This window comes from Heteronotia binoei, chromosome 10 (assembly GCF_032191835.1).
Source record: "Heteronotia binoei isolate CCM8104 ecotype False Entrance Well chromosome 10, APGP_CSIRO_Hbin_v1, whole genome shotgun sequence".
Classification (NCBI taxonomy): domain Eukaryota; kingdom Metazoa; phylum Chordata; class Lepidosauria; order Squamata; family Gekkonidae; genus Heteronotia; species Heteronotia binoei.
In genome coordinates this window covers 20183368-20207085 of record NC_083232.1, presented here as the reverse complement: position 1 = coordinate 20207085, position 23718 = coordinate 20183368, and the positions used below count along the sequence as shown (strand labels likewise).

The window sequence follows — 23718 nt, the reverse complement described above, 5'->3', positions numbered from 1 at the left end:
TAATTCCTATCTTTTTGTGATGTTCAGGGGAATTTCATGAACTCTTTAGGCAGACATGGTAGGACTCTGGGCTGTAGATGAACCCAATATGCTCATCTCTCAGGTAGAAGTCACATTTTATACTTTGTATACAAAAAGTTCCAGTAAACACCAATGTAGTATATTGGACCAAAGTGAAGCAGTATATGTTATGTATTTGAAAGTAGTGATTTTCAGATGTATTCTCCTGCAGCAGGCAATTCTTATTTATTTTTCATATTTATATCCCGCCCTCCCCGCCGAGGCAATGCAGAAATGAAAATGATCTCTTAAAAGAAAATTATTAACGCAAAGTTATACTTCTTACATGAATCATTTCAATGAAACTGAGTGAAGGTAACTATCATTAATGCATCCAGGGAGAACACATATCAAGATGAATCAATAGTTTCAAATCAGCAAAGTATTCATTTTCAGTAAGAGTTCAAGCACAACAATTTATTTCAGTAAATATTCTGGACTTAATTGACTTAAATGGACCTAGGTGTTTCCAAAGGCAAAAAAAGATCAGGATGCCATTACCACATACTTTAACTGTTTATTTATTCCCTGTCTAGAAGCCTGATTTAGGAGCTATAAAATGCAATCAGTACACAAACCAGAAGCTGGAATCATCTGCTAATGGAACTTTTAATTGAGAAGTGACCACTGACATGAGATAATTCTTTCCATGTAGAATTGCTCGCAGGGACCTTTTTGTACTTTATCACAGTAAACAATCGCTAACATATGCATTAAAGAAAATTTAAATGCATTATGACCCAATAAATATCACAATCAATCAATACAATCTTTCCCCCCTCAAAGATTTAGTGTTAAAATACCACACTTTTAGTGGTCTTTTAATGCTCCCCACATACTTATAATGCTAGTACTAGTTTAGGCATTTGTAATGAAAAGATAATTGGTAATGCAAAAGAACTAGTACACAGCATACTACCACCAATTAGGTTAACCACAATAAAAATAAGTTAATATCAGCAGGCAGCTGAAGAATGGTCTTCATTTCCACTAAATATCAAATTGTTATTTTTTTGCATCATTATCTAATTGGAAATTACTATATTACAGAAGTGCTTATCTTTAAGCTAGTAACAACAACCTGAGACTTTAACAAAAACTGCTAGAGCAAATGAAGCAAATGGCAGAGCCACTTCATTTACTAACATTAACTCTTTGATTTTTTTTAAAAGGAAGTTTAAAAACGTTGCTGTCAAGATCTCTAATATTTTCCTTTGATATCTCCCGCAGGTAGCAGCAACAAAATTCAACTCCTAAAACCCAAAGCCCAGGGCCAGAATTCTGCTTTGTCCCCCATTTACTCTAACTCACATGTTGGCGTTCTAACAGTTCCATCCTAAACAGGGCTATGCACTTCTAGGATTGCACTGCAAACGTATTCCAAGCTGCAGTCAGTTGAGAAATAGGACTGCAACCATCTGCTCCCAGCTGAATGACACAGACATTGCAAAAGGGCTGGTTTTTCCCAGTGCACATGCAAATAGACTGAAGAAAGCTTCCACAGCTGGTTTTTAGCCTCTAATGACTGCTAAGGAACCAGGAGCCCCCCACCCCACAAAATGCTTGAACTGTTCCCCACAAGGTTATGATGGTTATCAGGAGGACATCAGTATATTGGGGTCCCCAACACAGTGTCCGTGGGCACCATGGCAACCGCTGACTCCTTTCCTGGTGCCTGCTGAGTGTTTTTATAAAGTGGGTGGGGCCAGGTGGGGTTTTCTCCAGCCAGGCTTTTGATACTCTGTGTAGATTTTTTTTGATGTTGATTTTATTTTTTAATTAAATTTATATCCTGCCCTTCCCCAAATGGATAACATCAAGATTTGTCAGATGCTGCCTTCACAGTGCAAGGAGAGCCAGTTTGGTGCAGTGGTTAAGTGTGTGAACTCATATCTGGGAGAACCGGGTTTGATTCCCCACTCCTCCACTGGCAGCTGCTGGAAGAGCTCTCTCAGCCCCACTAACATCACAGGGTGTCTGTTGTGGCGGGGGAGGGGGGGGGAAGGTAAAAGGAGATTGTGACCGCTCTGAGATTCAGAGTGTAGAGATGGATATAAATCCAATATCATCATCTTCTTCAATGTGTGACTGAAAGTAAGCTGCAGTACCATTTGGTGGCTGGCTCCACTTCCTGCGGCAGCAGTTTTGTGGCTGCACCCACCATTCTCTGCCAATTCCAAAGGTGCCCGCAGGCTTAAAAAGGTTGGGGGCCCCTGCAGTATATGATAAAATATCAGAATGAAGATCTTTGGAGGGTGATGTTATTCTATACTGGCAAGGAAAAGTACAGCTGCTTCCAAAAGGCCAGCAAACAGGGCTGCACTTACCTGTGACTGATGTTCATTGTATGTCTTCTGTGCAGGCACACATGGGACTGCCTCAGAGCAGGCCTGCCACGGAGAAGTTTTCTACAAGCTTCTAGAATTTTAGAGCTGAGTACTCCCCACTCCCCTCAGCACAACAGAGCTACAGGCTCTATTCCCAACCAAATGATCATGTGATGTGGGGCAGGGAGAACACTTGTTCTTCAGTCTTCTTTCTGCCACCATGGAGGTTATGAATACAGAGTATAGCCCATCGTGGGGAAGGAGGGAGGGATGTATGCTTGCACAGAAGGCACTCAATGAACGTCAGTTACAGGTAAATGCAATCATGTTTTCATCTTTGTGTCTTCTATGCAGTCTCACAGGGGAGATTATCAAGCTCACTTACCACGGAGGAGGGTGTGGGATGGTATATGGAACAGTGATTGTAATACCACTTTGCTAACCACTGCCTCTCTCCTAGAATCTATGTCACTGGAGTAGTGTTTGATTAATGTTGATGGAGCAGACCAGGTTGTAGATCTTCCTAATGTATAGGCTGCATCAAAAGGCCACTGAGGAGGTTTGGCCTCTTGTTACTTACACGTTCAGGGGAAACAGGCACTCGAAACCTGCTCTAGTGCAGGACAACTTAATCAGAGTTGTTACCCTTCTAGACAGGGTGTGCGACGATTCTGATTTCCCTTTGTTTGGCATTTGAAACAAAGAGATTGCTGTCTTTTTTTGAAATGATGAGGTACAATCAAAATAAAATAATAATGCTCTCCTAATGTCTAGTATGTGCACTGTTTGCTCTGCTGGGGATTGAGTTTCAGGAGAAAAACACAGATAATATTATGTAAACAGGGAAAGCCTATCAGTAAACAGTGGTATGGTTTCTAGTCATTGTGGTGGTCTGCCTGGCTTCTTTATCAAAGTCCTCTGTCCCAGGGTGATTAATTCAATGACAACTTCGCCAGATGACTGGTACTCCTTCAAAGTCATGGAGAGAGGAGGAGTTCAGGGCTTTCAGAAGTGAAGTGAGCTGGCCTCACTGATGGACCTCCTGATGGCGCCCGGGTTTGTTTTGTTTTTTTTGACACAGAGTGTTGGACTGGATGGGCTATTGGCCTGATCCAACATGGCTTCTCTTATGTTCCGATGATTGTTGACATGGCTGATTTGGACTCTGATGCCGAAGGGAATCAGGATCTCCTTGTTTGGAGGAGTATCTCAATGACAGATGACCAGGAGAGACTGAAGGTTGGGTCTGAGATGAAGGTGCAAATTGATGGCAAGTTTGGTCTTTCCGATGTGGTGGCAATGGAGTTTGCCATCGACATCAAGGGGAAACAGATTGTCGGGTGTTGTGCTAAATCCTGGATTGGTGGCTTTAATGTTGTGTCAGAGTTGGTACACTGGGGTTGAGTAGCTGCTGAAGATGAAAGTTTAGACTTCCTTCTAGCCTTTTTATATAGGTGCTTTGGAAGTTGCTCTCAGGGCCTTAGTTGTTTGCGCAGTGTCAGGCTGGGATTTAGTAGCTGGCAGAGACCACTGAGGGGGTCCTGGCTTTCTTCTGAGGGGAATCTAATTTTTTTAGAACCCCAAAAAACTGCTCCCACAAGGCAGCCTTGAAGCGAAGAGCCCTTTCTTGCCTTGCTTTCAAGGTGTAGAGGCTGCATGCCTTAAATGAAGCTGTATTGTGCCCTTCCCCCAAGCACATGAGCACCAGTCATGGTTATCTCTTTGTGCCATTTTGGTGCCACAAGTGAAGCATTTCTTAAAGAGCGCCATTCTAGTAGTATATGGATAATCTGTGGTCCAACAACATACGATTTTTGAAGAAATTGCCTGAGGGAACGGATGAAGTTATAGTAGGTCCCTTCTCTGTGGTGGCAGAAAAAGAAATGTGGGAAGAGTTCTCTCCTCGCCCCTCATCATGTGATCATCAGGGTGGGAACAGAGCCTATAGAGCTTTCAGCCCTAATATTCTAGAAGCTTGTAGAAAACGTCTTCACGGCAGGTCTGCTCTGAGGCAGTCCCATGTGTGCCTGCACAAAATACATGAAAGTGACAAAATATTTTTTCTATGGAAGATTTCTAACACCGATCAAAGCATACTTGAACCACCCCTCTGAAAGGCTATCTGAACACATACAGATGTATATAAATTATGTGATTTTAATATATTTGTTTTCTGATACCGCTGAAATGTATAAACAGAGTTCTTAGTGGCAAAACTCTTTGCATTTTGGTTTATTCAAATAAAAAATTGCTGCGGATGCCAGACTGCTTCCTTTCCAGCATATGCAATCTATTTACACAAAGGCTTTTATTAACCTACTACTGCATTTCAAAAGTTATTTGCAAATCGGAAAAATGGAAGCATTTTTATAAATGGATGAGTTTTCAATGAGGTCTTCGACTAAAACCGCAATCCTGGCAGGGACTGAATAGGAAGGCTGTGCCTTATCTTGCTGTTGAATTCATCAGCTTTCTAAACATGCCAGTTAAAGGGTGTTTCTGCACCTGGGTACAGCTAATTATTAAGTAACACAGTCATTTTGTTCCTTGTGCAAACACAGAATACAAACAGCAATATTTTTCTGCTTTCAAAGTGACAAGCAGCCAGTTCCTTTGGGTTTCAAAATATAAGTACAGCAAAGTTATTTGGCTTTTCCTAACCCAAAGGAAAGCTGTTTTTCTTCCTTTGCACTTCAATGTTCAGGCACAGGATAACAGCTTTGTGCAGCTAATGCTTTGGTAAGTGCAAACAATTTCCCTGATCTCAAGTAAGCACTCCCAAGGTGTCAGAGGTAGTGGGTACTTAAGCACCTACGGTGGGGTCTTGCATGGAAAAACCTGAAGGAGAAGCAAAGACTCAAAATGGATGAGCAGAAGTGAAAATTTATTGGGCAAATCCTTGCAAAACTAGTTCTGAACAGCAGCCTTAGACGTGCACCTTAAAAAGGTAATGTAAAAACCAGCCTTAAACTCGCCTTTTACACATGGTGCTATCTGAGTTGCTGTGTGGGTTCTGAATAACCAGGACTGAGAACCCATGTATGAAACCATATCAGAGAATTCTGAATTCTACCAACCACCACTGGGGTTTTCCATCAGCCTGACAATTCAGGCAATAAAACAATCTGCCCAATATAGAAGTATCTACACTGTGATCTTCAGCTCCTGGATCTATGATCTATCTAGACACACTTACTTTTCAGAAAATCATGCACAAAGATTTGCACAACAATTTAAACATGTAGTGAGTAAAACTAAAAACTCATCAGAGCTATCCTGGACGAATATGTACATATTCCCATTTAAAAGATGGAGCTTTAAGTAACCACAGGAACTCTGAATACAGTTACATGTCCGCACTCTGCAAAACAAAACCTGTTAAAATTTTACACTGCCAACCAGTGAAGATGTTATTCTCCTCAAATGGGAACACAGTTTATACCAAACCTGCTGTCATCTCCCATTTCTATCACATCTACACATTTTTATAGTATGTAATTTTTTTGTTTACCTTTCCAAGCATTCTCCCAAGGAAATAGTAGTGCCTTGCATAAGAATCTCCAACAAGCATCTGTGCAGCAGGGTTAGGGTAAAGCAGTCCTTCATTAGTGGTCTTAAAAAAGCCCTGGTTAGGATTAAACCCTGATTTTAGCAGTTCATTCAGAAATTCTCTGAATATTCCTCCACCATCGATACCAGCTTCATCCAGACCGTGGGCATTTAGTAAATGAACACGGATCCGTTTTTTCAAGTCGGGTTCTGGAGAAAATGGGGAGAGGGAGAGGTTGCGTAAGAATTTGCAAGCACACCCATCTGCATATAAATAACAATGTTCCAAAGAGATCACAAATGGTTATGTGCCTAAAGGGTTAGCAAAATAAGTAACCCAGATTCCATGTGCTCAATCTTATGACTAGAAGCAGAAAGCCTTCTCTGCCTATCTCCCCTGTACAGTAGGGGCCAACACAAGATAGCACCTTTTCAGTCACTACTCTAAGCTTATGGAAGCTTGAGGCAAGCTAATATAAGGCTGGCAATTCAGGAGGGAAGTTAAGATTCCTTTACCAATGGGCTTCTCTCATAGATAATGCTTTCTCACTCATACCAAACAGCTGCTTGTTTTCTATGGCTGTCTTCTGTTTAGTTGTTTGTTTCCTGTGGCTATCTTCTGTTTAATTGTTGCTGCTCAGTTCTTTTGCAAACCATGCTACAGATTTGCCGGATATATATTTTAAATAAATAAAAACAGATTCACACTGTGCCATCTTAGTGATTGGACAGAGCTGTAATTCTTACACATTGTTTCTTGTTGGTTTCCATTTTATGAGTCATCCACCACATAAACAAGAGTACTGTTACCAAGTCAATACAACTTCCATTAAACTTGCCAAGCAGAAAAACCTGCATTAGATACACCTGCATCAGACCTCGTCAAGCAGGACAGTTTCTATGCAGGTAAAATTCAAAGCAGCCACAACATACAGTTCATGCGTATCTGTTCTGTATAAACTACCATTCACTCTCTCTTTCAGAACTGCAGAACCTCTTTCCCTAATTAGCTGTGAGTCACTCAATTAATATGGCTCTGCTGTTTTTACAGTTCCCTGACCCTTTTTTTCCTCCTACCTGCCGAAATTTATTTAGAGAACGGAAAATAAAGCTTTGCCACTGACAAATTATTTTCCCCTCTCACCTAGTAAAGACTGAGCAGGGCGTCCATGTTTATCTGATCTTTCACACTATACTAGATCTCACCTTTCCCACCAGCAGGTTGCTTCCAAGCACAAATGCCTGAATTCTCACTTGAAAGTTCTTGGCAGCCTGTCACAATATGACATTTTGTAAAATACATTTATATTGCTTTCTATCAAAGAAATACACATCTGGCATTTATACTGGAACCAGATTTCCCAGGCAAAGAAGAGCTTGGATTTAAGTTCCCCACTATTTTCCCTAAAAAACTTCAGAACATTTTAAAGCAAGGTTTTTTTCTACACACTATTTTTGACTTTAAGGTAGTGGGGCGGGGAGGAGAGGACAGTACACAGCTGGAGGTCCTAAACCTACATGTGCTAAATCTATAGGCTTATAACATGCAGCTATAAGAGAATCACAATCATCATGGGTACTAAGTTTCTCCGAAATATCAGAAGCACTACATGGAGGAAAAAGGAGACAACCTGTGGACAAAGAAAACAAAGCACCTATAAACCTGCTAAAATAAAGCTGCCATTGCTATCTGTTTGAATTAGCATTTAAAACTAACTGAAAGTTTTGCCACTCGTGGCGGTCATGAAACCTGTGCTCATCACGGATCTGTGATGCAATAAAGACAGTATGAAAAAGCCTTCAAAGAAACTAGTAGTTCCATGACACATTTATATGCATTTTATATACATGTGAGCAGGGGTGGTCAAACTGTGGCTCTTTCACAAACATGGCGTGGCTCTCGAAGCCCCCATGGCCCATTGGCCAGCTTGAAGAAGGCATTTGTCTCTTTAAATCACTTCTCCAAGCCAAGCCAGCATTTAAAGTTGCTTTCTTTCCACCTCTCACTTCCCCATCTATTTTCCTTCCTTCCTGCTCTCAAACATCTGGCATTTATGTCTTGCAGCTCTCAAAATCTGATGTTTAGTCTATGCGGCTCTTACATTAAGCAAGTTTGGCCACCCTGCATTTGAGAGCCCACAGTGTTATATTAATGCATTCCTATTTAGGTCTTAAAGGTATCCTTGAAATATTAGCTTAAAACAACTCACTCTTCATTGCATAGGGTCTGACTAGCCATCGCCCTCCAGATTACTGCAAGATGCTCTGATCTTTCTCATGTATGGATCAATTCTAGTATTTCCTTTTTGTTGCATTCTGTTTTCTATGCCTATTTAAATAAATTCAAGCTACAGTCTCAAAACTAACTCTGTTTTTCACCTCAGGAGTTTTCTAACTGCTATGCCCATGAATGAGAATGGCTATCCTACAAAATCATAAGAACAAGAGAAGCCATGTTGGATCAAGCCAATGGCCCATCCAGTCCAACTCTGTGTCACACAGTGGCCAATATGTGTGTGTGTGTGTGTACACACACACAAATATATATATATATGTGGAAGCACGTGAGAATGGTTTATTCTTCCACATACAAGGATATATACACAGTATATATACTGTGGCTAATAGCCACTGATGGACCATATTTTCATCCAATCCCCTCTTAAAGCTGGCTATGCTTGTAGCCGCCACCTCCTCCTGTGGCAGTGAATTCCACATGTTACTTCCTTTTATCCGTTTTAACCTGACTGCTCAGCAATTTCATCGAATGCCCACGAATTCTTATATTGTAAGAAAGGGAGAAAAGTACTTTTTTCTCTACTTTCTCCATCCCATGCATAATCTTGTAAAACTCTATCATGTCACCCCGCAGTCGGTGTTTCTTCACGCTAAAGAGCCCCAAGCGTTTTAACCTTTCTTCACACGGAAAGTGTTCCAACCCTCCCTTTAATCATTCTAGTTGCCCTTTTCTGCACTTTTCCCAATGCTATAATATCCTTTTTGAGGTGCGGTGACCAGAAAATTGTACACAGTATTCCAAATGAGGCTGCACCATCTATTTACACAGGGGCATTATGATACTGGCTGATTTGTTTCCGATTCCCTTCCTAATAATTCCCTGTATGGCGTTGGCCTTTTTTATTGCAATCTATTGTGTGGGGAAACCACAGTGGTATACTGATTTTTTTTTAATGAGAGCTCAAGAGGGAGCACATGAGAATGGTTTATTCTTCCACATACAAGGAACTCCAACTAAGTTAACACAAAAACAGGTTTTTAAAAAGATCAAAACTATTTTAAAAATCCTCGTATCGTTACTGCTTCTTCACTACCAGGTATGGAATTAAACAATTCTCTTTATAAGGTTGCAATTATGAATTACAGCCTGAACTGCACAGCTCTTTAGAGGACCTTATCACATGATACCAAAACTAGCTCACAATTTTCCATGCACAAACATGATTTTTAGCTTTATAATCCCAGGACAACTGATGTAATTAGTTATTTATTTATTACTTCCCATTTATATCCCACCCTCTCCGCAATCAGTCCAATAAAACATATAAAACCATAATTTACATATATTAACTTTAAAACCAAAATTTACATATATTAACTTTAGCTACTTATTTTATAGCATTAACTTATAGAAACTATACCATTTTCAGGGGACAGTTTATCATATGCATCTTCATAAATGTAATTTCTTCGGATAGTGACATTAATTCCATCCAGAAATGGACCTTCTCCTTGAACCTCTTGTTTGTCAGCATAGATCAGTCTCTGAAAAATCTTGGAGTAGGTGGAGAGGGAGAAAAAGAAATTCCATTTAAGTATAGATTACCAATATTTCACATTCCCACACCTGAACTTGCATTCAAAATTATGTTACACAACAATAAGATTGGAGAATTTCTGAAGGTAAGTAGATCTGCAAGTTAGAATAAGGAACCCCTTAAAGTACCACACCATAACCAGCACTACAAAACTGACTAGTCATGAAATGGAGGTTAAAGTTATAATTCTATTCTGCACAATTTATAAGTCTCTCACCTAAGCTAAGCAACATGTTTCCCCTAGATTTATCATTGCCCTTTTGGGACACAGTGATTTATTTCTCCAGAGAAACTATGTTTCATCTCGTTGATGATACCAGTGCACAGTGATGGCAGTGTAGTTCTGGGAAATCAGTTTGCTAATTAGCTGGAAGCCACGGAGCCAACAGGTACCTCAGAAAGTGTTTCTTGTACTGGAAATATGAAAATCAGCACCCTTTAAACAAGCAAAACTCTATGAAACACTTAAACGTTTCCATCTTCAGCTTAGATTCAAAATCAGTTCCATATCATATCCACAGCATTTGCCATAAGAATCATAATGCAACACATCAGTCTAAATTTAACTTCTATTTGTCATGTTACATTAAGTTTTGATGCTTCATTATTAACAAGACGTCAGATACAGCCAGTATACAAAGCACCTTGTATGTCTAATCGAGAGCTTACAACATTCCCCGTTTTCAACAGTAGACCACTGTTTCTGCAGACAAGCCACTGCAAAAATTCAAGGAAATTTCAGGAGTAGCCCTTGGTGCACACTAAGGAACTAAGAGTCAAATAAAAGAAAAATTAAAAACCTGAAAACCCTGCAGAGTGCATACCAAGGGACTTACATATATCTAAAGATTTCCTTGGATCCTAGCCAAAGTCTTCAGAACTAAAAGACAATTTAACACACTCTGAAAGCATTCTCATAAAACAATCCAAGTGCTTACAATTTTAAAGGGGGAAAGGGAAGACCAGAGACCAGGAAAATGACAAGACCAGAGAGAAACATCCTTCGTATTTCCAAATTGCAACAACACATCAATGCCTGTGCAGTTCTTTGTGTAGCAAAATGTATTCATTTACATTTACTGTCAAAATTACAAGAACTGAAGAGAAGTACCTTCACTCTTTCCTCAAAGGGAACCACGAAAGGTAGTTCGGTCAATATTGCAAGCTGTCGCTCCTCAGACACAGAAAGGGGAGCTGGTTCCAAGCCCACTTTTAATTAAAAAAGAAAAGCAGCTTTAACAACTAGTGCGACACTATTCGTTTTTCATTCTTCTCTGACTGGGGAAGGCCCTATCCAATACAGGATAAAGATTGGTACTGGTGTAGTGGTTAAGTGCGTGAACTCTTATCTGGGAGAACCAGGTTTGATTCCCCACTCCTCCACTTGCAGCTGCTGGAATGGCCTTGGGTCAGCCATAGATCTCACAAAGGTTGTCCTTGAAAGGCAGCTTCTGGGAGAGCTCTCTCAGCCCCACCCACCTCACAAGGTGTCTGTTGTTGGGGAAGAAGATAAAGGAGATTGTAAGCTGCTCTGAGACTCTGATTCAGAGAGAAGAGCGGGGTATAAATCTATAGTCTTCTTCTTCTTCTTCACTGCCTGCACATCAAATATCCACCAGGATTAAAAGGGCCACATCAAGAGCTTCTGCACATGAAGTTGCACTTTGGTAAACTCTCTTCATACTGAAGCCAACTTTACTTCACCTTTGAATATCTTAAACAGGCTGCTCCCAAAATTCAGGAATGTAAAAAGAGGATCTGCAGCCAGGAAAGGAAACTGAGGGCGCCTAGAGAAAGTACAAAAGCTTGTGATTGCCTGGGACCTGCCTTTAGACATATTCTATGGGCATTCTGGATATGGCCTACAGAAGGCCAATATGGTTCAACATCCTGGTATAAATGAAAGGCCAATGCATCAGCAAATATGGGCAGCATTGGCAGGAATGGTTTAAAAAAAATCATTGTAAGAGCCAATATATGCAACTTGGGTACTAAAGCAGAAACAATGCTCAGCATGGCATTTCTTCAGCATCTGTTTGTGGGATAGCAGCAGCTGGTTGGCCTTTGACAGAAACCATCAGCAGAAAAAGATGCTAGCTTGTTCTGTTGGAGGAAGAGCTCCAAAAGAGGATAAGCAAGCCAACCTCTACCTCATCTTCCTTTCCAACAGCATCCGGATCAATAAGAACCCCATGGATTCAGGGCCAGAGGAGCTAGAGGCCTGTGATTTCCTGACCATAACAGGGAGTGGTGAATAAGGGGAAGAGGAGAGGGCAATTAACGTCAGAACTTCAGAGAGTCCAACAGGTCTCATTCTGTTACATTTAGGTTTAGTTTTACCTAGTTTTGAATCTAACAAGTGTGGTTTCCAACTGAAGAATTCTGAAAATATCTTTGGAATTTAACCCCAATTTTAGCAAAATCAGAGCAATGTGCAAGCACGTATGTCGGAATCTGACTGGAATGAAACAGCAAAAGGAAATGCTCCTAATGAATATGTCCAGGGATTCGGAACAGATGCTATCTTTTTAAGCTCTCCAAGTTATTTTTAACTAGAGCTATTTAAAGTGCCTGTTTAGTGCAACAAATACATAACAGCGTTACGGAAGTCTTGGCAAATGCCACCATTGCAAGCCCTTGGAATTTCTGAAAGAGTGCTTTGTTTAGTTTACTTTCAGTAAACATTTTTAATTAGTCAATGTATGCTATCTATTAAGCTAAGGGTTAAAAGCATTTTAAACAGAAAGTGCATGTACAGCAAAGGTAAACCACTATCTAACTTCGACAGTTCAATTATTCTGGTCAATTAGTCAATTTTATCTACATTGCTCCATCAACGTTTCCATCTTTAAAGAGAAATATGGGATGGAGTCATCAATACATAGGACATTTAGAACTCAAGGGCTTGCCATTTAAGTAAATGAAAAAGCACAAATAAACATGGCCATATGTGATTCAGTGACTCTTTCACACTAATTGGTTTTAGCCCATATGGAGTCAAGTGGGATTATACAAATCACAGGCACACTGTTATGTGCCTGTCTTCACACAATCATGCTGATCACATCTTTTTCATTTCAAGGACATTCACTGCCATCAAGGAAGACAGTGACAACCACTGAGGAATGAAGTCTTTCTTGAGCCAGGAAACAGAAGGTAGTATTCTGTGGAAGCATATCTTATCTTGAAGAAGAAGAGATTGGATTTACACCCCGTCAATCACTCAGAGTCTCTAGTGTGGCTTACAATCTCCTTCCCTTCCCCTCCCCACAACAGACACTCTGTGAGGTAGATGGGGTGACTGAGAGAGCTCTTTCAAGAACTGTGACTGACCCAAGGTCACTCAGCAGGTGGATGTGGAGGAGTGGGGGAATCAAACCCATTTCTTCCAAATTAGAGAGTCCAAGCACTTAACCACAACACCAAACTGGCTCTTATACTGTAAAGAGAGAATACATTCAAAGACCAATTCTTCATAATAGCTGACCCATTCTTAGATCAACTCCTTGCTGGTTTTGCAGCAGCCAAGTTCCCCAGCAAAGATATTTCCTCAGATCTCTCCTATAATGCTTTTACATTCTTATCTCAGCATTTCAGCCTGTTTATATAACTCTGGTGTACCCTTACAGATTTTGCATAATCAGTAAAGGCACCCTCAAGTTCCTGTTCTCAAAAGATGTCTTTAAGCTTAATTTCTCCAAACCATCAGGAGACCCTCTCTTTTGGCTTCTTTTTCTTAGGCTTACCTTATCAACTGTCCGCCTGGAATTAATCGAAAAACCAATCCCTCCCCTCAAAGGCAGCCATGTTTAATATTAAATGTAACATGAACCAAATACAAAATGGTGCAAAAGTTCCATCCCTTCCATTCACAGTGTACGGAGTAGTACAAAACAGTACATTTTTCACAGTGCCATTATTTAAATGTTCACACAGATGCTTACATTGCTCTCTCTCAAGAGGTAGGAGCACATAAATGTACACATACATGTACATGTGAAACTGACAAATTACTAAACAGAGATGAAGAGGTACACAAGTTAATGCCAGCACCAGTAAGGAAGTCAGGAACCAATTCAAGAGATGTTCAGGCTTATGCTTTGGTAAGGTTACAGCTACAGAAGGTTTACCAGAGTTGTAAAGTGGGCAAACAATGCCTCTTTGGGTTCTCAATACTGAAATGCAACAAAGTTATAGAGTTTACTAAGAAGGCACAAACAGTTGATCACAGAGAACAGAAGACAGGTCAGGCCCAAAGTATTCACTCATCTTGTCAAGTCAAATATTCACTTGTTTTTGAGGTAGACGTTTTGACAGTTGGAAGGCAGGTTAAATGCAAGAATAAAGAAACACTCTTAATTTTTTATGGTGTAGGGATCAGCTGATTTCAGTATGTAATCAGTGCACTGATTTGGGACAGAAATGGTGGAAAAGATGGTGTTGGAGGATCTGGATATACCAGCTCTGTACAGAAAAGTGGCCTAGGCAAATAGGTTTCAGTGAGCAAGACCACAGCTTGCTTTATGACATGGGAATACAAGCCATAGATAAAACTAGTTTTAAGAGAACTTCCTTGTCTTAGGGCTTAAGGTACAGGAAGTGGCTGGACAGAGTTCCTCCTTGATCACATACCCTTGCTACACTCAAACACATTTGTATTTGTCCAAACACCCAAAAAAATCATTATAGTAGAATATTTTGATGTGTTTTTAATATTTAGTTTTTTCTATAAGCAATTCCATGGCTTAGTATTTTGACTTAATGTAGTGGTTAGAATCAAAGGATATGGGTTAAAATCCTCACTCAGATATATGGGTTATGGCGAGTAAAAAACATGTACACCTCTCCAAGCCCTTTGAAGAAAGAATAAAAATGTGATTTCCAAAAATTAGCCACCCTGAGGCACAGTAAGTAGACCACATTATGTATGTAACAACATGGATTACTTTGTCATACATAAGAAAGAGAAAGGAAGATCACAATCCCCACACACCCCGGTCTCACACACACAAGTGACAATATTTCCACAGGACAGGATTATGAACAGAGCCAACATTATCTGAATTCTACACTGACTAATAGGGAAAACCAAATTCCAGCAACGTTGTCTTAATTTAATGTATTTATTTATTTATTCGACTTGTATCCCGTCCTCCCTGCCAAAGCAGGCTCAGGGTGGCTCACATTAAGAGGTCACAAGACCAATATTGTTAGAAGATAAAAATACAAGTACATCATAATTAAAACATATAAAACAATTAAATAAAACAATGGTAGGTACTATTAGACCAGATATATTGATGTACTAAAGATGTATTAAAAATGGCGGATACTACCAACTCCATCGATGTTGTTTATTTTATAGTATTTATAATCTGCCTTTCTCAAAGAGAGTTAATGAGAGCTTAAAAAGAAAATGTGGCACCCTCTGGTCCCAAGGCAAAATGAAAAATAAATTCAGTCTTACCATCCAACGTAGACTGCAGTGGCCCTATTCTTCCCATTCTTCTCACTCTCCACACGTGTCTGGCTGATGGCACATAAAGCTGCGTAACCTAATAGTTTATTGAACATTAAATATCTCTTATTAAAAGCTTAACCTAAAACATCTCATAATGAAATAAGAGATGAAATTGGATATTCTAATGCAGTTAACTATATGTTAAAATGTCACCAAACTTTCCTAAAATAACCTGTTGACATGTTTTAAAATAACACCCTATCAAAACAAAGCAAATCAAACATAAGTATTGAAAACAGAAGGAGTTCAATGTCCAAAATTCTTCAATTTACTCTTTCTATCCTAAAGCATATGGTATTTTTACATGGTTTTACATGACTGCCCCAATCCCAATATACCAGTTAACTGAATGTCTGTGCCCATATGACCATGTGGCTATGGGGATAGTATAAAATTTCTATGGCTGAAATCCTACAAATATATCCTTAGGTGTGCCACTGAATTCTGTAGGACTTTTTTCTGAGTAAATACATAGAACTCAACATTAAGTATAGACAATGCCCTCATGAGACAGGGAACTAAAAACAATAGACATAAAGATCCAAGAAGATGCATCAAGGAGTCAGGTTACAACTTGCACTGTTTGTTACAAATGAACACATTATGAATGTCAGAATTCATATTTTTAAAATCATTTTAATCTTTAGGGAGAGAATCTTTAGGAAAAAAATTCAACCATCACCACAATATTACCTTATCTGCTTTAATGTTTTCTTGTTCTGACAACCAATGATTTGGTGGGCAGAAGTTTCTTCTCGTATCTCTAGATTTCAGCATTTTCACCAAGTTAGTGATTACCTGGATGGGCAGAATTATTTCCATTTAATAGAAAGCGTTACCATGCGTAAGACATGTAGTTACACTAAACTATAAAACCATGCGTAAGACATGTAGTTACACTAAACTATAAAAGGAGACTGTGAAGCAAAATGTTTATATATAAAAAATCACAGCAACACAGCTACATTGTTCTTAAGGGAGGTGATGAAGTAATTGAAAAGTTGGCTTTAGTTCACTAGATGGTTACTTAAAACTACTTTCAACACATACATCAGCACATACATCAAATCTCTCAACACATACATCAGTAGGAAGGTCGCAGAATCTCAAAGTAACCAAATAATTATTTCAGCACACTAGGAAAGCTTATTGTGTTGGGATCTTCATAGAATTTCGTCATCAACAGATGCCTTGACATACATAAAAAACCAGATAAAGAGCTTAGTAACTTTGAAAACAAACCTTAGACCCTTTGAACTTTTGCTTCTGTTGTATTAAAATGGGCAATGCTGAGTTTCAAGCCAAAGCAAGCAAGCTGCCAATTGAAAGTGTACATGTATCCAAGAGGAGGGGGATATGCCTTACTGACACTAGAGCTCAGGTACATGTCGGAACACGCTTCCCTTCTCTAGGCGCTTTCATGACCCCCACCAGATGATATGGTGATCCAGGACTCAGATTGCAGCAGAAGATAAAGACACATTCAATGGTAGATGTCAGAACTTGACTTTAAAAGTCATAGAGCTAAGCAAGTAATAGTAGTTTTCTGTCCAATGGGCTAACATGAAAGATGCAAGCACTGGCAATGTTAACATACACATGTAATAAGAAAAAAATTAACATTCATTCAAGATCAATCAACGCATGACTGACGAACATGATTGATAATACCATACGTGAGCAAACCTACACAAGCATACCGGAAAATGCCTTCCAAATGCACTAGACCAGGGCAGGGACAGCAAACTAGCATCATGAGTCTCATATGAGTCCAGATATCTGAAGTAGTATCAATATCTAAATAAAATTGCATGCATACAAAAGTCTATGCCTAGAATTAAACGTTATGGGTCTTAAAGGTGCCACTGGACTCAAACTGTGTTGTACTGCTTCAGACCAACACAGCTACCCACCTCAAACTAGCATCATGCAAGCCACACTGCCCAAGTGTAGAGGAGATTCCTTTAGGCCCCAAGTGCAGAGATCAAAAGGAGACATGAATCCTTTCTAGCACCAAGGGAAGCAGGGCTTTTTTGGCAGAAAAGGCCCAGCAGGAACTCGTTTGCATATTAGGCCACACCCCCTGATGCCAAGCCAGCTGGAACTGTGCATTCTTGGTCAAAAAATAAAGCTCTGAAGTGATTTGAAAAATATTCTATTAAATTAAGCAGAGACTGAAATCATTCCTACATATCATGATAAAGATGAAGTCTCCACAAACTGTTTTTTAGTGTTTTGTCCACCACCAAAAGGAGGCAGCTGCTTCAGTGATCTTTCAGGAGACACATGGAGGAAAAATCATGGAATCATGACCTCTCCCATTTTCCTAGCAACCAGTATGCCATGAGAAGTCATCGTCTTTGCTTAAATTCCTGTTTCTTTTGCAGGAAAGTGCAGTGACCAAATAGTGACTTTTGCACTGGTAACCAACCCTCTTCCCATGTCCTGCATCCCTATTTGAAACCTTCAGTCCTACATATCATCTACAATTATCCCAATTCACCTTATTAGTTTGCTACAAGCCTGGTGGTGGAAAATGCCCTGAAGTTGCAGCCAGCTTATGATGATCCCATAAGGGTTTTCAAGGCAAGAGATGAACACAAGTGCTTTGCCACTGCCTGCCTCCATATAGCAACCCTGGACTTCCTTGGTGATCTCCCATCCAAGTACTAACTATGATCCCACAGAGTCACATTCGGTAATATAACAGTAGTGAACTTAAGTTAGGTGTCTTATATTAAAATATTTCCAAGTTTTACTAACTGTATATACAGAATGTTGACACATATGTAGACAATGTCACAAGAGTATTATGAATTAAAAGTTCTATTTTAATTCTTTCCTCCAATGCAAAGAACCTTCAGGCAGCAGAACATGCCTCTCCTGTTAAAGGAAGGCTACTTTCATGAGTGAAGAACCCAGTGAGCAACATTAAAACTCTGGATCCAGCCCAATATGATTAGCTGAATGGATTAGAACAAAGTAGGAGTAAAGTAAACCTTTAAGACCAAAGTTGCTTGGAGCACACGAAAGCTTACGTTCTGAATAAAACTTTGCTGGTCTTAAAGGTGAACTTTACTCCTACTTTGATCTACTGCTTCAGACCAACATGGCTGCCCACTTGGATCTATCTAGCTGAATGGATGTAATACTTAATCGGATAGCACAAAGACATGCCATTTTCACAACATGCAAACAGATACATGGGACATCTTTTTCCACAATCTGCAAAATGAAGAGCTCGCCGAACAATGAAAAGATGTATAATTATATTAAAACTGTACAAACATATATTAGATCAATCTGCAAAATGAGAACTTTAGTGATGCATTAGTACAGTATTCAACACAATCAAAACATTATCAGTTACTCTCATTACTAGTAATGTCCATAATGTTCATGCTCATAAGTGAAATGTGTTGTAAAAATCGGACAAAATGGGTGGGATAGAGGCTATTGTAGACTTGTAGAATGAATAAGCATTCCTTAATTAGCCCATCAGGTTAAGTGCAAGCATTAATGGGCCTTTCCTAAAGTCTAGCATGACATCTTTCTCCAAACATGGCCAAGAAGAAAGTTCCATTAGCAATATTAATACAAGCTTAGTTGATCATTTTCATTCAATTAACTTCTTTCAATTAAATAGATAGCTTGACAAAAGCAGTGATAAAAGACCTGAAGGGACGGCTGATGACTCGAACTGAACATTAGTGTGCGAGAGGTCGCCGGTATTAAACCGACTGTAAATCTAGCATTCAATTTGGGAAATGCATTTCTGCTGCTTCCACTCCTTTAATGAGTAATTTTAGCTGACTATATGTGTTTGCTGAAGAAATTTCATGGCAAGTCAAGCACTTTCTTATGCAACTGTTATATTCTTGAATTCTCCCTACTCTGCACCAACATTTTTTTAGTGTTCCTCAACCACGTGGTGTGAGAAGAAAATCAAAGTGGGTAGAATATTTGTGGTTATTCAGAAACATTTGTTAGAATAAACCACACTCTTGAAGCCTTTAGTTATTAAAAAACCTTCCTGAAATACTGGAGCAATTAATAGACAAGCAGCCGTTAAAGACTGTAGCCACGATTCGGTGAATCCACACAGAGACTGCCTACATTCCCAGCTGTTCTCTGAAATGTGTAGCATATATGAAGTGACCAATGCTGAGTGTGCAAGCATTGGTTTTATTATGATATTTTTATTGTGATTTTATTTCTATTTTGATATACTCCGCTCTGAGCCGGAATGGGCGGAATATAAACGACGACGACGACGACGACGATGATGATGTAGTAGTATGGCAGACACCACCTCCCAAGTACAAATACAATCAAGAAGAGGCTGAAGCCAAATTATATCACAATCATAAAGATGCACATTTACTAGGGATTGTCCCATGGAAGCCAGTGGAATTCACTTCTGAGCATGCATGCTTAAGATTACACTGTTGTAATCTTGCTGTACTGTTCCAACTGCCAGGGCTAAGATCCAAAGGTATTGTGGCTGTCATTCATACAAAAATTATTGTCCCAGGATGTTTGTTCCAGAAAAATACAAACTGCATTTCAAGGTATGCAAGAATTTTGGGGCATCAATGACTTGCTGGACAGAAACTAAAATACAAGTTGCTGAACTGGAATCAACTTTCTTCTACATCAGTTCCTTCCTTGGAATTTTTAGATTTCTCAATAAAAGACAAAAGCACGTCCCTCGCAATATCAAGATTTATTTTCAATTCAAAATCTGTAAACGCTAACAATACAACCCAATTTAGGGGGTAATTATTTCAACCAAGAAAGAATGCTTCGCCTTAAATATCTGCTACCATTTTATTACTTTTATCAGATAAACAAGCATGTACGTAGGCTTGCAATCATCTGTTACTTCCATGTTTAAAATGCATGAATAAAGCAGTTCTGCAGTTTCTGTTAGTTCACTCTATATACAAAATACACCATATGTACCTTAAATAGCTGGATCCATCGTTTCTGTTCCGTCTGTATGCACTGTTGCATTTCTGTATTTGTGGTGACACCAACACTTCTAAATGCTGCAATATATTCCTCACGAACTTCCGGCTTGGTTTCTGGATATGCTAATTTAATAATTCCTAAGCAAGCATCTCGAAGGCAACGAGATAATATTACCAGATCTTGTAATGTAAAAGGCATCATTGATGATTGTCTTTGACCTACAACTATACAAAGCACAAATTCTTTAAAAGTTATTCTTGCTTTCAGACAAGACAAGGGGCTTTTTATCTACTATAACAAACGTAGTTATGAAAACACTAACACAAATACAAATTTTGAGAAATATGGATTGCTGCATATAACTAAAGTTCTTACCTTCTATAGAATCACCGAAGAATTCGTTATCATGTATAGAAATAAGTGAGTGACTAAACAAAGAGCTAAAAAGGTAGAAGAGGGGGATGATCCGACTGGAGTCCTCTAAAGACATTGGCGAGCCTCGTGATATCACCTGCAGTAGTGGCACCATAGACCTTAAGAGATGGGGAGGAGGCAATGAGAACTGATGTCAATTTAGACATGTCACTAGAAAATGGGAAACAAGTATTTTGAGAGTTTTTGATGCCTTAAGGAAACATGAAAAATTATTAAACAACCTCTTTAAAAATCAACTTCAAACATCAGATAATAGTGAAAACATGGCCTCCAGAAATTTAGGATACACAAATTATTTATCTTTCAACACTGGTTGAAGCAGTGGTGACATTTTATATAACAGCTGATGATGGAAAGTGCCATCAAACTGCAGCTGAATTGTAACACCTCAAGGGGCTTTCAGGGCAAGAGACAGAGGTGGTTTGCCATTGCCCACCTCTGTGTGGCAGCCCTAGATTTCCTTGGAATTCTCCCATCCAAGTACTAACCAGGATCAACCCCTGCTTAGTTTGCAAGATCTGAAGAGACTGGGCTAGCCTGAGCCATCCAGGTCAGGGCATATAACATAAAAGCATAAGAGAAGCCATGTTGGATCAGGCCAATGGCCCATCCAGTCCAATGTATACTATTCATAGGACAATGCATACATAGTTGCACCCTACCATTTGCCATTGTTACTTGAACATGCAACATGTAATGATCAACTCTACATTTAAATCTGCTTAAAACTATTTTATAAATAGGTGGCATGGACAAATTAATGTACAGCAATCTTTAAAACCGTGTGTTCCAACTTGGGGGAAAAATGAGGTTTATTGATGCTAAAGCACCATGGGCTTTTACCAAGGTGCACAGTACTTCTGCTCACAGAAGTAAACAGACTTTCAGATCAAGAGGCAGAACTTATTAAACCCAAATACAACTACAAAAATAATTTCATTTCAATTTATTCAAGTCAAACCAGGCCAACATTATTTGTAGCTATCCTGCTATGGAAATTTTATAAAATTATATCCATGATAGCATTTAGCATAAAATTACATCAGACTCATGTCATTTATTCTCGCAACATTCCTTTACTCAACACCTTACATTGTGGTTTCATTTAGATTTTTTTAATGCAAGTGCTACATACCCAGTAATCATTCGAGTTGTCATCGAGGAGATTAAATACCAAAGATGCTGCAGAAACCTGGCATTAAAAGCTAAGCTATACAGGAGTCTAAAAAAATAAAAAAAAATCCACTGTTATTGAAGTACATCAAATAGGTTCTTCTGTAAAAGATCTGTTAACTTTTCTGCCAACATTTATGACAAAGAAAATTCTCAAATACATAATGTTTCCAGTATTAGTCAACTGACTATGTCACGTAACCATCCAGGTGCCTTTTAAAGTAATGGTGATAGTGCCCATTTATCATCCGGAAAGTAATCAAATAGAAAAGTGACCTGCTTAATGTTAACCTGCTCTTCCATTCTTCACCCATCATTAGAGAGCTGTTTCATAAGAGAGCACCCTTATTCATTCAGATACGCAGCACTAAAGATGCTTTTAGAAAATATCAAAATCTAGTGAAAAACCAAGTGCTAGATTCAATATCATGGAAAGGTTTGCTTAATTTCTTTTGTATTCCCCTCCCCCCGGTACTTCCATGGAGCTAAGAGCAGTGAACTTGCTTCTTCCTGTCCTAAATTCATTCCCACAACTGAGAGAGAACATCTGACCCAAAGTCATCCAGTGAGTTTCATAGTGAGCCGGGATTTGAACCTGACTCTCTGCAGGACTAGCTGAACTCCAACTCTACCACATGGGCTCTCGCTTTAACAGAATCACATTCTGTTCTTTTAGATTACAATGAAGCACAGCTGTATGACAGACACGTCAACAAACTCTTGAAAATAAAAAGATAGTTCACTGTTTTACAGAACTACACATTTATAAACTCCTCCTTCCATAGATTCCAGTAATGTTTGCCAGTACTTACTGTGTCTATTTTTCTCATTACACAACAAAACCCTAAGGAGATTCCCTATGATAAACCAAGACTTCAACTGTTATAGACCCAAATTTAAACACACATTTCCCAACAATTAGATTAATAAATAAATCCAGAATTTTCATAATTCTTTTCCTATGGGCCAGATCCAAAGATGCACTTCCTCTCACTCCCTAAGCAGAATGACACACTGGGATACAACCTGCTCTAAGTTTCCAAAATGGAAAAAGCTTTGAATTGGCCATCGCATGGAAATCACCACACACTACAAATATTGCAACTGAAGCTGCGTAACAATACTTGTTGAAAACATTTCAGTGACTTCGAATTCTTATTTATAAACAACATCACCTTCATTTCTCGTAGTTCCCATACTTATGACTAAAGATCCTGTTTTCCTTAACTCCGGTTATTTAGGAGCTTTGATTCAAGATGTTCCTCCCAATACATTTATTATGGAGCATTTTAAAAACCTAAATGGTTCTTGCGACAGCTCACAACTCAAGTAAGTAAAATATCACAAAATATCAAGCAAGTAAAAGCATCACAAAAACAGAGCAGCAGCATGAGAGCAGAAACAACTTCCAGTGACAGTCCCAATTTTTTTAAAACCAAAATAAAAGACAGCCACAACAATTGATGGCGGAAAGTGCCATCAAGTAGCAGCCAACTTAGGATGACCTTATAGGGTTTTCAAGGCAAGAGATGAACAGAAGTGGTTTGACATTGTCTGCCTCTGCATAGCAACACTAGACTTCCTTGGTGGTCTCCTATACTAACCAGGGCCATCTTAGTTTCCAAGAGCTATATTTAGATACCATTAAAAGTTCTAAGGGAAATCAACCCAGACTGTTCCCTGGAAAGTCAGATGCTGAAGCTGAAGCTCAATTACTTTGGCCACCAAATGAGAAAGGAGCACTCACTGTCAGTCAGTCAGTCACATTTTATTTGTATCCCGCCCTCCCCGACCAAGCGGCTCAGGGCGGCTAACAGCATAACATTCAATACATACATTATAT

General features: G+C 39.2%; 1 protein-coding gene across 1 annotated transcript in view; it reads right to left on the bottom strand.

Moving 5' to 3' along the window:
- UBE3C (ubiquitin protein ligase E3C) overlaps nt 1-23718 on the bottom strand; it is an 80037-nt gene that overhangs the window by 29357 nt on the left and 26962 nt on the right. Inside the window, exons 11-18 of the mRNA XM_060248062.1 lie at nt 21838-21924; nt 20643-20800; nt 20259-20491; nt 15987-16091; nt 15240-15327; nt 10884-10981; nt 9596-9728; nt 5899-6146 (exon numbers count right to left, since the gene is read on the bottom strand). Coding sequence (XP_060104045.1) covers nt 5899-6146; nt 9596-9728; nt 10884-10981; nt 15240-15327; nt 15987-16091; nt 20259-20491; nt 20643-20800; nt 21838-21924 — 1150 coding nt within the window. The remainder of the gene's footprint in view (nt 1-5898; nt 6147-9595; nt 9729-10883; nt 10982-15239; nt 15328-15986; nt 16092-20258; nt 20492-20642; nt 20801-21837; nt 21925-23718) is intronic.